The sequence below is a fragment of the Lycium barbarum genome, chromosome 5 (assembly GCF_019175385.1).
Source record: "Lycium barbarum isolate Lr01 chromosome 5, ASM1917538v2, whole genome shotgun sequence".
Classification (NCBI taxonomy): domain Eukaryota; kingdom Viridiplantae; phylum Streptophyta; class Magnoliopsida; order Solanales; family Solanaceae; genus Lycium; species Lycium barbarum.
In genome coordinates, this window is record NC_083341.1 from 15,998,401 (window position 1) to 16,012,829 (window position 14,429).

General features: G+C 44.2%; 1 protein-coding gene across 1 annotated transcript; it reads left to right on the forward strand.

Moving 5' to 3' along the window:
- The first annotated feature begins 1,807 nt into the window (after nucleotides 1-1,807).
- Nucleotides 1,808-2,440, forward strand: LOC132639243 (uncharacterized). Its single transcript, XM_060355708.1, has one exon. It carries the CDS (start codon nucleotides 1,808-1,810, stop codon nucleotides 2,438-2,440), a length of 633 nt encoding a protein of 210 aa, XP_060211691.1.
- The last annotated feature ends 11,989 nt before the right edge of the window (nucleotides 2,441-14,429 follow it).

Genomic DNA, 14,429 nt, shown 5'->3' on the forward strand with positions numbered 1-14,429 from the left:
GATTATCTAGAGGATTGTGGCCTGCCTTCGGTTATTGGCCAACAACGTCAACAGGGAATTCACGATGGCGCATTTCATCCGGTTATATTCCCCGAGGCTATTCCGAGGGGACATGATAAAGCTCGCCAAGCGAGGTCGGAAGCCGATTGTTTCCAAAATGGACGAAGACAGAGATCGAGAGTGGTTAGAACGCTATGTACGGGTAAAGACCGCGGACATTATTCCGATTGAGTACATGCCTTTTCCGGAGAGGTGGAACGATAGGCGTAAGTTTCTTAGTTCTCCCTTCAATAATCAATCTTCCTCCATGCTTTGTCAACACTTACTCCCTTGCACTCACGTGATTTCTCCTTTTTTTTTCTTTTGTATCAGCTGTGGCGTGGATACCTCCGGTCGTCCGGAACATGACCGAATGGGTTGGAGCAATTATCGGCCAACGCACTCACGATCGACGGACATGGGGGGACCTGTCACGTGGCCAATGGGTTGCCCAAAATCACGATAATTCTCTTCTTGATTTGGTATATATTGTATTTTTTCTTTTTTCCTTTTCTTTTTATAACCCTTCGGTATTCAAGTTTACCCAGGGGCACGGTGGAGCCAAGACCGGAACCAACAGCCGAGCCTGCTGCACCGGTTCCTGAAGTCGACTCAGTAGGGACATCTTGGCTCATTCTTACTGCCGGTAAGAGGCGGAGAAAGCCCTCGGACAAAGGGCAGAAACCAAAGAAAAGGGTAAGGAACGTTGTTCGGACTCTGAGGGATGAATCAGAGCCCAACTTCCTTATTCGAAGGGTCAGTGTAGGCCCCTCCGTTGCCTCTGTTCTGGAGGAGGAAGCCAACATTCCGCCCTTCCCTACAGCTGAGGAAGGACCTTCCGCTCCGACTTTGTACACAGGTGGGGAAGAAGTTCTTTATCCAACTCCTCTAAGGTCAATTGAATTCGTTGACATTTCAGGTGACGCTTCATCTGAAGAGACTCCCCTGCAAAGGCCTAGAATATCCGAGCTAGCTTCGACTGCTGAATCCGAACAAAGAGTAGAGTCGGCCGCTGATACCGAGGCTCCAATGGATACCAGCCCACTGCCCGGTGGTGACCCAGCTGCAACATCCGAGGCACCTGCTTCTACCGAGATCGCTGGGGCTGCTCCAACTTCTCCTACTGCGCCGAGGTCTGACAACCTCGATGACATGTTCTCGAATACCCCTCCAGCAACCGAGAAGCTGTTAGTTTCGGACATCTCCCTATCTCTCGGGCCACGAGGGCGGCTAGCCGGGCCACCGAAACTGGTGCAAGGGATAGTCTAGTAAGTGTCTTTCCGACCCCTAACGTGGAACCGAGAAGGACAAGATCGGCCAAGGTCACCGTCTCTGAGGATTGCAACTTTTTATCCCGTCCGGTGGGAGTAGTAAGCTATCTGAGGCCTCTCGTTTCGGACTCGGATAATAGAAAGATGGCTGGAGTCCCCTGGCGGTGCCTCATTAACGAGGGCATGCACGCGGGCAACCGGGTAAGCTTATCATCCAATCTTTCTATAGTTCAATGTGAACCTCAGCTCTAGCTTTAACTTTATTTGTTTCTTCTGCAGAGTGTTGTGCTCGTCAATGAGGCCTTTATCCGCGCTCAGCAAGAGGTCGACGACTTAAAGGGCCAGCTGGATGCCTAAGGTTTTGAAACGGAGAAGTTCCAGCAAATTTTGCGAGAAACAAAAGATCAGTTGAACCGGGCCGCTGCCCTGTCCAAACTTCAAACCGAGCTCGAAGCAGCGAGGGCCGAAAACCTTCGTTTGAGGCCGAGTTGGCCGGAATGGTTGAAAAGAACCAGCTCCTGGAAGCGGATAAGGCCGGCCTTAGCCAAGACAATGCTCGTTTTTCTTCGAGGCTTGGTGAACTCGAGGCCACTATCTCTCAACTTCGAAGTGAGCTTAATTCGGTCAAGGTCGATGCTGTGAAGATGGCAGAGAGGCATCGGGTGCTTGAATCCAAGAACGCTAAGGACAAAGAGAAGTTGAGGTTAGTTGAGCAGAAAGCCGAGGATAGGGCCCGGATTTGTGATGAGCTCAAAAGTAAATTCGAGGAGGCAGCCGAGGCCAATGACATTCTTAAGGCCGAGCTTGAGTCGGCTACTCAATTTCAAGGAATTCTCGACGGAAAGAGATCAGAATTAGCGGCTAAATTGGCCAAAGCTGAGGCCGACTTAGAAGAGTCTCTTAAGGACATGGAGGCTGCCGAGGCTCGTACCACGATTGCGGTTGAATATGAACGGTGGAAGTCTCGGAGGGTTACCCTTGAACAAGCTCAACAAGGATTAGGGGACCTCCCGGCTCTGATACTCGAAGCCAGAACAATCGAGAAGGAGGCTAAGAAATACCTCGACCCTGAGTCTGAGGACTCCGAGCGAACAGTTTCCGAGAACTCCGGCTCCAGTCGTACCGGGTAGATCAAGATCTGCACTAGCCTTTATTTTGTTTTTGCCTTTTTGGCTTGTTTTTGCTTTTTGACTTTATGGAAAGTTCGGATGTAAAACCCTTCGTATATGGAATGTGCATGGGAAAATACATAAACCCCCCCCCCCCAACGTATACTCGGATTAATTATGACGCACCTAACCTTTGCAGGCGACCTATTACCCCCTGGCCTTATTTTTTCTGTATTTTTGTACCATTTTTTGACTGACGTGGCAAAAAAAATGAAGCCCAGTTGCACAGTGGAGAGTGTTGCATACTCTCCGCCACATTGGTGCCACGTCACTGCCACTTTGTTTTTTCATTTGATTTTTCTTTTATTAATTATATTTACACTAATTAACCTCTAATTAACCATTAAACCACTAATTTAGTCTTCTTCATCACTAAACTCTTCTTCTTCTTCTTCATTTCAAAAATTCCATCAACCCATTTTCTTCCTCCATTAGCACACACACATTCAACCCATTTTCTTCCTCCATTAACACACACACACACACACACACATTCAACTCATTTTCTTCCTCCATTAACAACACACATTCAACCCATTTTCTTCAACTCATTTTCTTCCTCCATTAATACACACACATTCAAACCATTTTCTTCCTCCATTAACACACACATTCAATTTAATCATCAATCATAAAGAGCTTATTTTCAAGAAACATTCAACCCATTTTCTTCAACCCATTTTCTTCCTCCATTAACACACACACATTCAACCCATTTTCTTCCTCCATTAACACACACATTCATTTGAAGGCAAATCAAACACCAAAATATCTCCTCCACCGAAATGACATTATGTTTTAATGGGTCAGACCCATTTTCATACTGGTGTTGTTGCTGCTGCTGCTGCTGCTGCAGTGTGGCAGCGGCGGCAGTGTGGCGGCGGCGGTGGTTGAGGAGAAAGAAGAAGAAAGAGCAAAAGGAGAAAGAAGAAGAAAGAGAAAAATAAAGTGCATTTAACAATTGAAATGTGGAAGAAATGGAGGGTGGGGGTGGGTGAGAGGATAAAATATAAATAAATTTTTAAAACTTAATTTTTATTAAAATATAAAAAATATTTTTACTGCTTTCACTCGCCATAATTTATTTTTTTTGCCACGTCAGTCGAAAATGGTACAAAAAAACAGAAAAAATAAGCCCGGGGGGGGGGGGGGGTAATAGGTCACCCGCAAAGGTTGGGTGCGTCATAATTAATTCGAGTATACGTTGAGAGGGGGGGGGGGGGGGTTTATGCATTTTCCCAATGTGCATTTTCCTTTTGATTGTCTCTTTATTCTTTCATCCGAATGCTTTTTATGACTTTTGCCTTATCGCTTATCCCGTTAAAGAACAAATCAAAGGTTCGGAGTCATTTTTTCTGGCCTGTGCCTATGTGTTGGCTTTTTCCTCCGTTCGGTATATTTTTATCCGAGGATTTGATTGAATAATTTGCCCGTGCGACTTATTTATGCTTTGTGAATTCAGACGTCTCCGAATCACGTTAGGCATTTTAGGGCCGATGTTTTCCGACCGCTTACTTATCATAGATTAGGTTCGGACACCTGAATCCCTGGCTTGTCACATTTTGATATGGCAGTCCCCATTCGAGGGTGTTAAAAAATTTTGGTCCCATTCGAGGGTGTTAAAAAATTCTGCTTTGTTGAGCTGCTCATTTTCTATTTTTCGGGGTAAGCCTCGATGTGGGTATGATAGTCCCCTAGTGTTTATCCGAGCTACATGATCGGGTAAGAACTATCAAGTCCGCACTCGAGGGGTATGCCCCGAGTTCCCGGATACTTAGCCTCTCTTTCATCAAGTAACACGTTGTACTTGTTGCCTCATTAAAACCTTGTCAGAAAACCTAGTTCGGGATAAAACCGTACTAAGTAAAAGAGTGCAACACGTGTTTTCAGACCTAACTTCATCTGGTACTCGACCTCCTGCAAAAAAGAAGACAGATTAACAAAAAATGATCATAAGGGTAGGCGTCCATACCTTAGCAGTAGTATCTCTTCAAATGAGCCACATTCCATTTATTGTGCAACCGTTGTCCGTCCATGGATTCCAGCTAGTACGACCCTTTGCCAGTTATTCCTGTTATCTTGTACGGCCCTTCCCAGTTCGAACCCAACTTTCCGTCATTGGGATTCTTGGTGTTCAAAGTAACTTTCTGAAGCACCAAGTCCCTAACTTGTAAATGTCGAAAATTGGCCCTCCGGTTGTAGTACCTTTCCATTCTCTGTTTCTGGGCTGCAATACGGACCAACGCATTTTCGCGAAGTTCATCCGCGAGGTCGAGTTTTATGTCATGGCCTCCTCGTTTGACCCACCGGTGACGTATCTGAATCGGAGGCTTGGTTCACTAACTTCTACTGGGATGAGGGCTTCGGCCCCATAGACCAATCAGAAAGCGTTTCTCCCATGCTTGATTTTGATGTGGTTCTGTAAGCCCATAATACCTCCGGTAGAACTTCCCTCCAGTGATGCTTCGATGTTTCAAGTATTTTCCTTAAATTTTAAATTATTGTTTTGTTCGTGGATTCCGTCTGTCCATTTACACTTCGGTGATACGGAGTTGATACAATTTTCTTGATCTGCAACCCTTCGAGGAAATTATTGACCTTGCTGCCAACGAACTGAGGACCGTTATCACAAGTTATTTCGATCGGGATGCCGAAACGACAAATAATGTGATCGCATATGAAGTCAATAACCTCCTTTTCTCTAATCTTTTCGAAAGCCTGCGCTTCAACCCATTTAGAGAAATAGTCAGTCATAAACAAAATAAAATGGGCCTTACCTGGTGCCCATGGCAAAGGACCAACAATGTCCATTCCCACTTCATGAAAGGCCAAGGTGATATCACCGAGTGTAGCAACTCCCCGTGTTGATGGATCATCAGGGCATGCCTTTGTCACCTATCACATTTTCGGACAAAATTCTTCGAGTCCTCCTCCATCCGGTTCCAGTAATAACCGACTCTGATAATTTTTCGAACTAAAGCGTCTACACCGGAGTGATTACCGCAGGTACCCTCGTGGACTTCTCTCATCACATAATCGATTTCGCCGGGACCCAAACACTTGGCTAGGGGTCCGAAGAAAGACCTTCGATACAATTGACTGTCTATTAAACAGAACTGTGTTGCTTTTGTCTTCAGTGACCGTGATTCTTTTGGGCTACTCGGGAGCTTTCCATCTTGCAAGTAGTCGATGTATTTGTTGCGCAATCCCAAGTTAGACCCATCGTGTTTATTTCAGCATGCCCGTTTTCTACCGCCGAATTCATCAACTGCACTATGGTGTCGGGGCTGATTTCCTCCCCTTCGACTGAAGAGCCCAAATTGGCCAATGCGTCGGCTTCGTTGTTCTGCTCCCTGAGTACATGCTGCACGGTCCACTCATTAAACCGGTGTAGTATCACTTGGGTTTTCTCCAGATACCTGTGCATTCGTTCATCCTTAACCTCGAAGACGTCATTCAGTTGGTTAACGACCAAGAGAGAGTCGCATTTTGCTTCGATTATTTCGACCCCCATACTCCGAGCTAATTCATAGCCTCATACTCGGCTTCATTGTTAGTCAATTTAATAGTTCTAATCGATTGTCTAATGGCATACCCGACGGGGGTTTTAAGGACGATGCCTAGTCCGGAACCTTTTAGGTTCGAGGCCCCGTCCATGTGTAGAGACTAAATACCCGAAGCCTTTCCCGAGGTTAGCAGAAGCTCTTTCTCAACCTCGGGGATCATAGCGGGGGTAAAATATGCCATAAAATCGGCCAAGGTTTGAGACCTAATGGTTGTCCTAGGTTTATATTCGATATCATATCCGCTAATCTCTACGGCCCATTTGGTCAGTCTACCCGACAATTTCGATTTATGCATGACATTCTTTAGAGGATAAGTAGTCACTACGCATATCGGATGGCATTGAAAGTAAGGTTTGAGCTTTCTTGAAGCACTTACCAATGCCAAAGCCAACTTTTCGAGGTGGGGATAACGGGTCTCCGCATCCCCTAAAGTCCTACTCACATAATATATAGCAAATTGCGTACCTGATTCTTCTCGGAACAAAACACCACTTACCGCTACCTCGGATATGGCAAGGTAAAGAAACAACTGCTCGTCTGCCTTCAGTGTGTGCAGCAGAGGCGGGTTGGACAAGTATCTTTTCAATTCCTGCAAGGCTCTTTGGCATTCCGGTGTCCAAACGAAGTCATTCTTCTTCCTTAATAAGGAGAAGAAACTGTGACTTTTATCTGAATACCTCGAAATGAAACGGCTCAACGCTGCTATCCTTCCGGTGAGCCTCTGCACTCCTTTGAAGTTATTCACCACCTCAATATCCTCGATGGCTTTGATCTTGTCTGGGTTAATTTCAACCCCCCGGTTCGACACCATGAAACCCAAGAACTTGCTAGATCGGACACCGAAGGCACATTTCTCCGGGTTAAGCTTCATGTTGTATTTACGGAGTACATCAAAGATTTCCTGCAAATGTTTTAAATGGTCCTTTGTTTTCGGGGACTTGACTACTATGTCATCAATATAAACTTTCATTGTTTTCCCTATCTGTTCTTCGAACATCCCATTAACTAGGCATTGGTAAGTTGCACCGGCATTTTTTAACTCGAAGGGCATGACATTGTAACAGTAAGTCCCGTACCGGGTAATAAAGGATGTTTTCTCTTGATCCTCCGAGTGCATCCGGATTTGGTTGTATCCGGAGTAAGCATCGAGAAAACTTAAACTCTCATGCCCGACCGTCGCATCGATCATTCTATCGATGTGAGGCATTGAAAATGAATCCTTCGAGAATGCTTTGTTTAAATCCTTATAATCAACGCACATTCGAAATTTATTACCTTTCTTCGGCACCACCACTACGTTAGCTAGCCAGTCCGGGTATTACCTCCCGGATATAGCCTATTTTTAAAAGCTTTATTACCTCATCTTTTACGAAGGCGTGTTTCGGCTCTGCCATGGGCCTCCTTTTCTGCTTCCCCGGGGGAAATCTCATTTCAAGGCTGAGCTTGTGAGTCGTCACTTCCAGAGGCACACCTGTCATATCTATATGGGACCATGCGAAACAATCGGCATTAGCTTGAAGAAATTTAATCAACTTGTTCCTGAGCTCCGAGGTTAACCCCGTGCCCAGGTATACCTTTCTATCCAATAGATATTCGAACAAGATGATTTGCTCCAGCTCCTTCACAGTAGATATGGTTGCATCCGAGTCATCCGGTAAGACGAACGATCTGGGTACACCGAAATCATCCTCTTCATCTCCCGGATCCGACCCCTTCTCCTCCGCTGTCGAACCCGTACCCTTTAGTTGCTATTGGGTGTCCTTGCCTCCGACTGATTCATCATCTTTCAGATCCGATTTTTTTTAGGAAAGAGTGGCGTTTCCTCGACCGCAAACATCTCTCTTGCAGCGGGTTGTTCACCTCAGATGGTTTTTATCCCCTCGGAGGTCGGGAATTTCAGCAGCTGATGTAGTGTCGATAGAACTGCCCTCATTCTATGAATCCACGGTCTACCAAGCAAAGCAATATACTTCATATCTCCTTCGATAACATAGAAAATCGTCTGCTGAATGGTGCCGTCAATGTTGACCTGCAAAGAAATCTCCCCCTTCGTGGTTTCACTTGCCATATTGAACCCACTGAGTACCCGGGCTACCGGCACAATCTGGTCGAGTATCCTTAGCTGCTCAACCACTCTCCACCGGATGATGTTGGCCGAGCTACCTGGGTCAATCAAAATACGTTTAACTTGTGATTTAAAAATAAGAATAGAAATTACTAGTGCATCATTGTGCGATTGAATGATGCCCTCTGCATCCTCATTGCTGAAGGAGATGGAACCCTCGGGTACGTAATCCCGGATGCGCTTCTCACGCATAACGGAAACCTTTGCTCGTTTCATCACCGGCCCTCGAGGAGCATCTGTTCCCCCGATTATCATATTGATTATATGCTGAGGTTCCACCGGTTCAGCCCGTTTGTGAGATTCCCTTTTCTTGCAGTGGCTTTTAGCTCATTCACTCAGGAATTCTCGAAGGTGGTCATTCTTCAATAAGCAAGCCACCTCCTCCCTTAGTTGGCGACAGTCCTCGGTTCTGTGCCCATGGGTTCCATGATACTCACACATCACGCTCGGGTCCCGTTGACTCGGGTCTGATCTCAGAGGTCTCGGCCATCTTGCTTCTCCGATACGGCCAATGGTGGGGACGAGATCCGAGGTATTGATGCTGAAGTTGTACTCCGATATCCTTGGTAATTCTTTGTTGCTAGCCGAACTCCCGGCATCGCTTCTAAATGATAGACCTCGACTATTCGATAGGCGCTCAGCCCGTTTGTTACCCCAACCAGAGAATTGACTGGGGCCAACCCTTGATTTCTCCGACCTGAGACCCGTTTTTTCTAAATGAGAGTATGGCCGGTATCTGTCCCTTGATGATCGGACCTGTCACGACCCAACCCCGTAGGCCGTGACTAGTGCCCGATCTGGGCACCCAAACACATTTATCAAATGCTATCTCTAAATTTTTTTTCAAACTCATTCAAGTATATAGCAGAAGCCGACAAGGCTATATTCCAAATTTAGGTGATTTCCAGAAAAATTTCGGCAGAGTTTCCTTTGTTTTACAGACTATCCAAAATAACCCTGCACACAGAAAATACCAACAAAGGCCACACCGGCTAACAAGGCAACATGTAAGCATATGCGGACCGGCCGCCGCGGCGAATGGGATCGCCCAAACACAACATATACACACATCCGTACAGAAAGACCCCAACCCACAAACATATCTACAGGCCTCTAATACAGACAACAGAATCATATGGCGAGACAGGGCCCCGCCGTACCCCAGAATAGTCATAAACACAACAATATGTACAACTGAAGGATCTGTACCAAAAGGGTGGGCTCCGGAACAAAGGAGCACTCCCAAAAGCAGACTATGTACCTAGGCTGGCGGACCTCCACAGTAAGCGTCTGTACCTGCGTGGCATAAAGTGCAGCCCCCGAAGAAAGGGGGTCAGTACGGAATATGTACTGAGTATGTAAAGCATGGAATACAGAAAATAGAAACATAACCGGAACAACGGTACCAAAGCAAGTATGCTATCCAAAATACCAGAGTGCTTACCTTCCACACACAAGTCATCTATATATTTATACGACGTTGTCGGAGGCCAGAAGAAATACAATAAATACGTGAATCATCCTGTGTACCAAAAGCTCACCTACCAAACTCAGGGTGTGCATGACAGGGTTCGTATCTCTTATATGTATTTATCAAATAACATGCCCCGGCCCTTTGTGAGGGGCGCGGTAAATGGAATCATATATGTTAACATCTGTTCATGTATCGTGCCCCGGCCCTTGGTAAGGGACGCGGTGAATCATATATCAAATATGCCAATGTCATGTATCATATATGCAAGTAACAATACCCCGGCCCTTGGTAAGGGACGCGGTGAATAATATTTCATGTATGTCGATGTCATGTATCATGTATGCAAGTAACGTACCCCGGCCCTTAGGGAGGGGCGCGGCGAATCATATTTCATGTATGTCAATGTCATGTATCATGCATGCATATAACGTGCCCCGGCCCTCTTTTTCGGAACGCGGTGAATGGAGTCATCATATGCCATCCTGGCCACCTCCCCGTAATCATACCATGTACATATACGTGCCCCGGTCCGCAAGTGAGAGGGACGCGGTGAATAATGCAGAGAAGTACGCACGAGAACATATCCTGGCCCGGGCTCAGTGAAATCCAAATCAAAGCTTGCACGAACAAAGTAGAGCGAAACCACATGCACACAATCAAGACCCGAGATACACACATACTTATATGCAAACACATTATCGGCATCTGGAGGTCCAGAAACAAGCTTCGGGTCAATCGGAACTAGTATACGAAAGTTACGAGCGTTCGAAGTACGGAACGCTCCATAAATGTTTCGTAAATCAATTCTTGCAAAACCAAAGTGTTAGTCATATCAGATATCTTTCGGATGATGTATAGATCAAATTAAGTACAACTTAGCTTCATACGCACATACCATTACATATCAAGGTATTAATTATATCACTTATTTTATTTTATTTTCTTCTTTATATTAGCAACTAAGGAACATATCAATGGGTCTTTAGATATCGCGCCAACTTCATATAGATTAAATCAAATAACTTTCGGAATCATATGTACGTATCATAACATATCAAGCCTCGGTGAAACCATCATACGTGGTGTCGTATTTATAAAATCTTCTTTACAACATGCTTCACGAAAGTTGGAGACATTATGTCTCATAATATTCTTTCCGACACAAATTCTTTATACTTATTTCGTTACTCAATCATGTCGTAAGGTGGATCATGTCAGGCATACTTCTATCAATATAATTCAGAATCATAGGAAGACTCAGAACATTTTAGCTAGCACTTTAGAAGCGAATTACTCCCGGATATCTTACGGATCAGACCAAATATAATTTATAGGATCGCGTGTACATATCAAAATATAGATTAAGAACTCAATGGAATAGTAAGACAACCATCGTTTGGTAATCGGGACAACAACCAAGAGTTTTCTTTAATAATCGCACGGAATTAAGCCAAGTAGAACAATAGGGGAGGATTCGGGAATAGTGGGTCCACCTCGGATCAAGTCGAGGTGGCGAACATGAACCTCAGATATTAAGGACTATAGAGTCATCCAAGGAAGTTTCGAATCAATTTGATTACATTTACAAAAGTTTCGGACGTTTGATTACTTTCCAACCAAAACATGAGATTTATAGTTCAATTAGATTGAATGAATAGTGCTCAAATTCAATTTCGGATTTCTATGAACAGAATTGCCCTCGAGGCTCAAGTATCGACCTAGTACGCCTAGGACATGCCAAAAGAAGGGATAGGGTAGCCTTACATACCTTTCTCGCGGCTTATGCGCGCGCAAAATCAAACTCCGTCTCGTCCAAAATCTGCAATTGGTCATAAGTGCCAAATGTGAGTTGTGAACTTTTAAGAATTCAATTTAGATTCATATTTGTCGACCGAAATTCCGGCAGCATTTTCCCTATAAATTCAACCTCCCCGAGACTCAGCTCGATCATAATATCAACAACAACAACTCAGCGATACCAACAACATCAAAATTCACAAAGAAATAGATTCTAACATCAACGTTCTTCCTTTCTACATAAGGCGACAACTTCCATTCAAACTTTGCAATGTCAAACTAATATCAACATTATCATGTTCATCTACTAATTCAAGGTTATTCAAACGTATTTCAATAACATTCCAAGCAATATACGTGAATTCAATTATTCCCGCAAATTTCCATATTCCATCCGAAACTCCTACAAATGCGACAAAACTACCAAACCGCATCATCTTCTTTCCAATTCAATAACAACAACGTTAATTCACATTTTAAATTCTTACCTTCACAGTTATATAAAAACTATATAAAAATCATATAATTTCCCATAACAACCCGCAACCATTTTCAATGCCAATTCAACTCGTTAAACATTCATTCACGTCATAAATGCCACGACGACGCAACTAGCGAGCTAAACAAAATCTAATTCATCTCCCCTTGACCACACCATGGCTCACGGCCTTACACCTACCCACACACCTACACGGCTACATCCATATATATTCACAACACACAATTTCACGCTTTCATTCATTTCCACACGTCACAACACATATATAATCTTCCATAACATAATAAAATCATAGAATTCTTACCTCTTCTTCCAACTTTCACTTGCCACAAACGTTGCCTTCTCGCCAAACTAATTACACCACGTTGTAGAGCGTCTTACACTTGTTAAGAATCCAAGAAGAGGAAGATTTTTGGGATGAAGATTGAAGGACTAAAATTTTCTCTCTTTCTCCTTGTTGTGGCCGAAACCCCCTTAGTCTTTAGCTCTCTCTTTCTCTTTTGTTTAATTTCTTGAATGTTCTTGAAGACTAAGTCTTCTTATATTAATAGAACACATGACCATCACATGACTAATTAGTTCATGGATTTGGGCCAACTTATGGATCATGGCCGGCCACCCCTATGGTTTTGGGCCTCACTTTGTTTTTTAATTTGTTGAGCCCAATTCGTTAAAAATCTCATTTTTATAATTCCCGAAACAAATTTCCGAAATTCCAATTTCGCCCTCGGCCTTCTTCAACACTTCCAAAATAATATTTTCCATAGACAACACACACATATAGTAATTCAAATCAACATACAACCTTATTCCTTACAAATCAAAGTTATTTCAAATTTTCCCGAATGCGCGAAAATACGGGATATAACAGGACCTCCGGGTCGTTGGCTTTTCTCGACCTTTCAAAGCTTTTGCTCATATTTACGGGTCCCGGAGGGAGCTCGATCTGGTCATCCTCTACCCGAATCTTTGATTCATACCTGTTATGAACATCTGCCCAGGTCACAGCCTCATATTCCAACAAGTTTTCTTTCAGCTTGAATGAGGTCGTCGAGCTTCGAGGATTAAGCCCTTTGGTAAAAGCCTGTGCAGCCCATTCCTCCGGAACCGTAGGGAGCTCCATCCGTTCCCTTTGGAAACGGTTCATGAACTCTCGTAATAATTCATCATCCCTTTGGGCTATGCGGAAGATGTCCGCCTTCCGGGCCTGCACCTTTTTAGCCTCAGCATGGGCCTTTATGAGTGCATCTGCGAGCATTTCGAAGGAAGTGATTGAGTGCTCTGGCAGATGGTCATACCAGGTCAGCGCCCCCTTCGATAGCGTTTCCCCAATTGTTTTCAGCAAAACGGACTCAATTTTATCCTCTTCGATATCGTTGCCTTTTATGGCACATGTGTACGAAGTCACATGCTCATGTGGGTTCGTTGTTCCGTTGTATTTCTGGATCCTCTGGCATCTTAAACCTTTTCGGGATCTACTTCGGAGTCACACTTGGAGGCAAAGGCCTTTGGATGTACCTCTTCGAATCCGGCCCTTTTAGAATCGGAGAAGCCCCCGGGATTTGATCCACCCGAGAGTTATATGTTTCCACCCTCTTCTCAGTTGAGTCTACCCGTTTTGCCAAGGTTTCGAGCATTCTCAGAACTTCGGTGGATGAACCGGCTCCCGATCCATTACTCTTGACTATCCATGTTTCGTCCGTTCTCGGTTCGGCGGCGCCTTTTGACCTTTCCGGGGCTGCTTTATCATTTTTACTTTACAGCTGAGTTATTGCGATTCCCTGTTCGGCGATGGCGGTTCCCTGTTCCTGCAACATTTTAAAAATTAAACGTAAGTTAATCTCATCCGGGGTATCCGGTGCTTTTCGGCCTTGTGCCCGGGATAAAGTAACTGAATTATAAGTATTTAAGGGATCAGTGGCCGGTTGGGTGGCATTCTCCTGGTTCACGGTGTTCTACCGGTTGAGGCCTTCTCTCGAATCAACAGAGTTTGGGTCGATTGGATCAGCTGGTAGGTTCCGTAACCCACTGTTCTCATTTTAGGCCACAATCTCATTGTTGTTAACATGACTAGACTGTCCGCTGCTCGCCATTTGTCAGTTTATTGATAGAAATTAGAAGATTCTGTAATCAAACGGGTATAAGGTAGAAGCCAAGATTAAAAAACCACTATTATCCTAGCCCCACGGTGGGCGCCAAACTGTTTACCCCGAATTTAGGTAACAATTGAATTTGTAAGTGAGGTATAGGATATGTGGATAAATTTTAATCTACTTTTGGTTGATATGAAATATGTATAAGTTCATATGCTATAATGTGTGAGTGTAGATATATATATATATATATATATATGTTAATGCCTTGAATAAGTGTATGCCAATATTGGTGATTAAGCTAAAATAAATATGTATATGTATATATGGCAATATATTGTATTGAGTGGATAAACAAAGCCAGAGAACACTGTAGATCCGGACTAAAATCCGAGA

Excerpts from the sequence above, each read along its gene's own strand:
- LOC132639243 (XM_060355708.1), top strand. The coding sequence starts at position 1,808 with ATGGTTGAAAAGAACCAGCTCCTGGAAGCGGATAAGGCCGGCCTTAGC.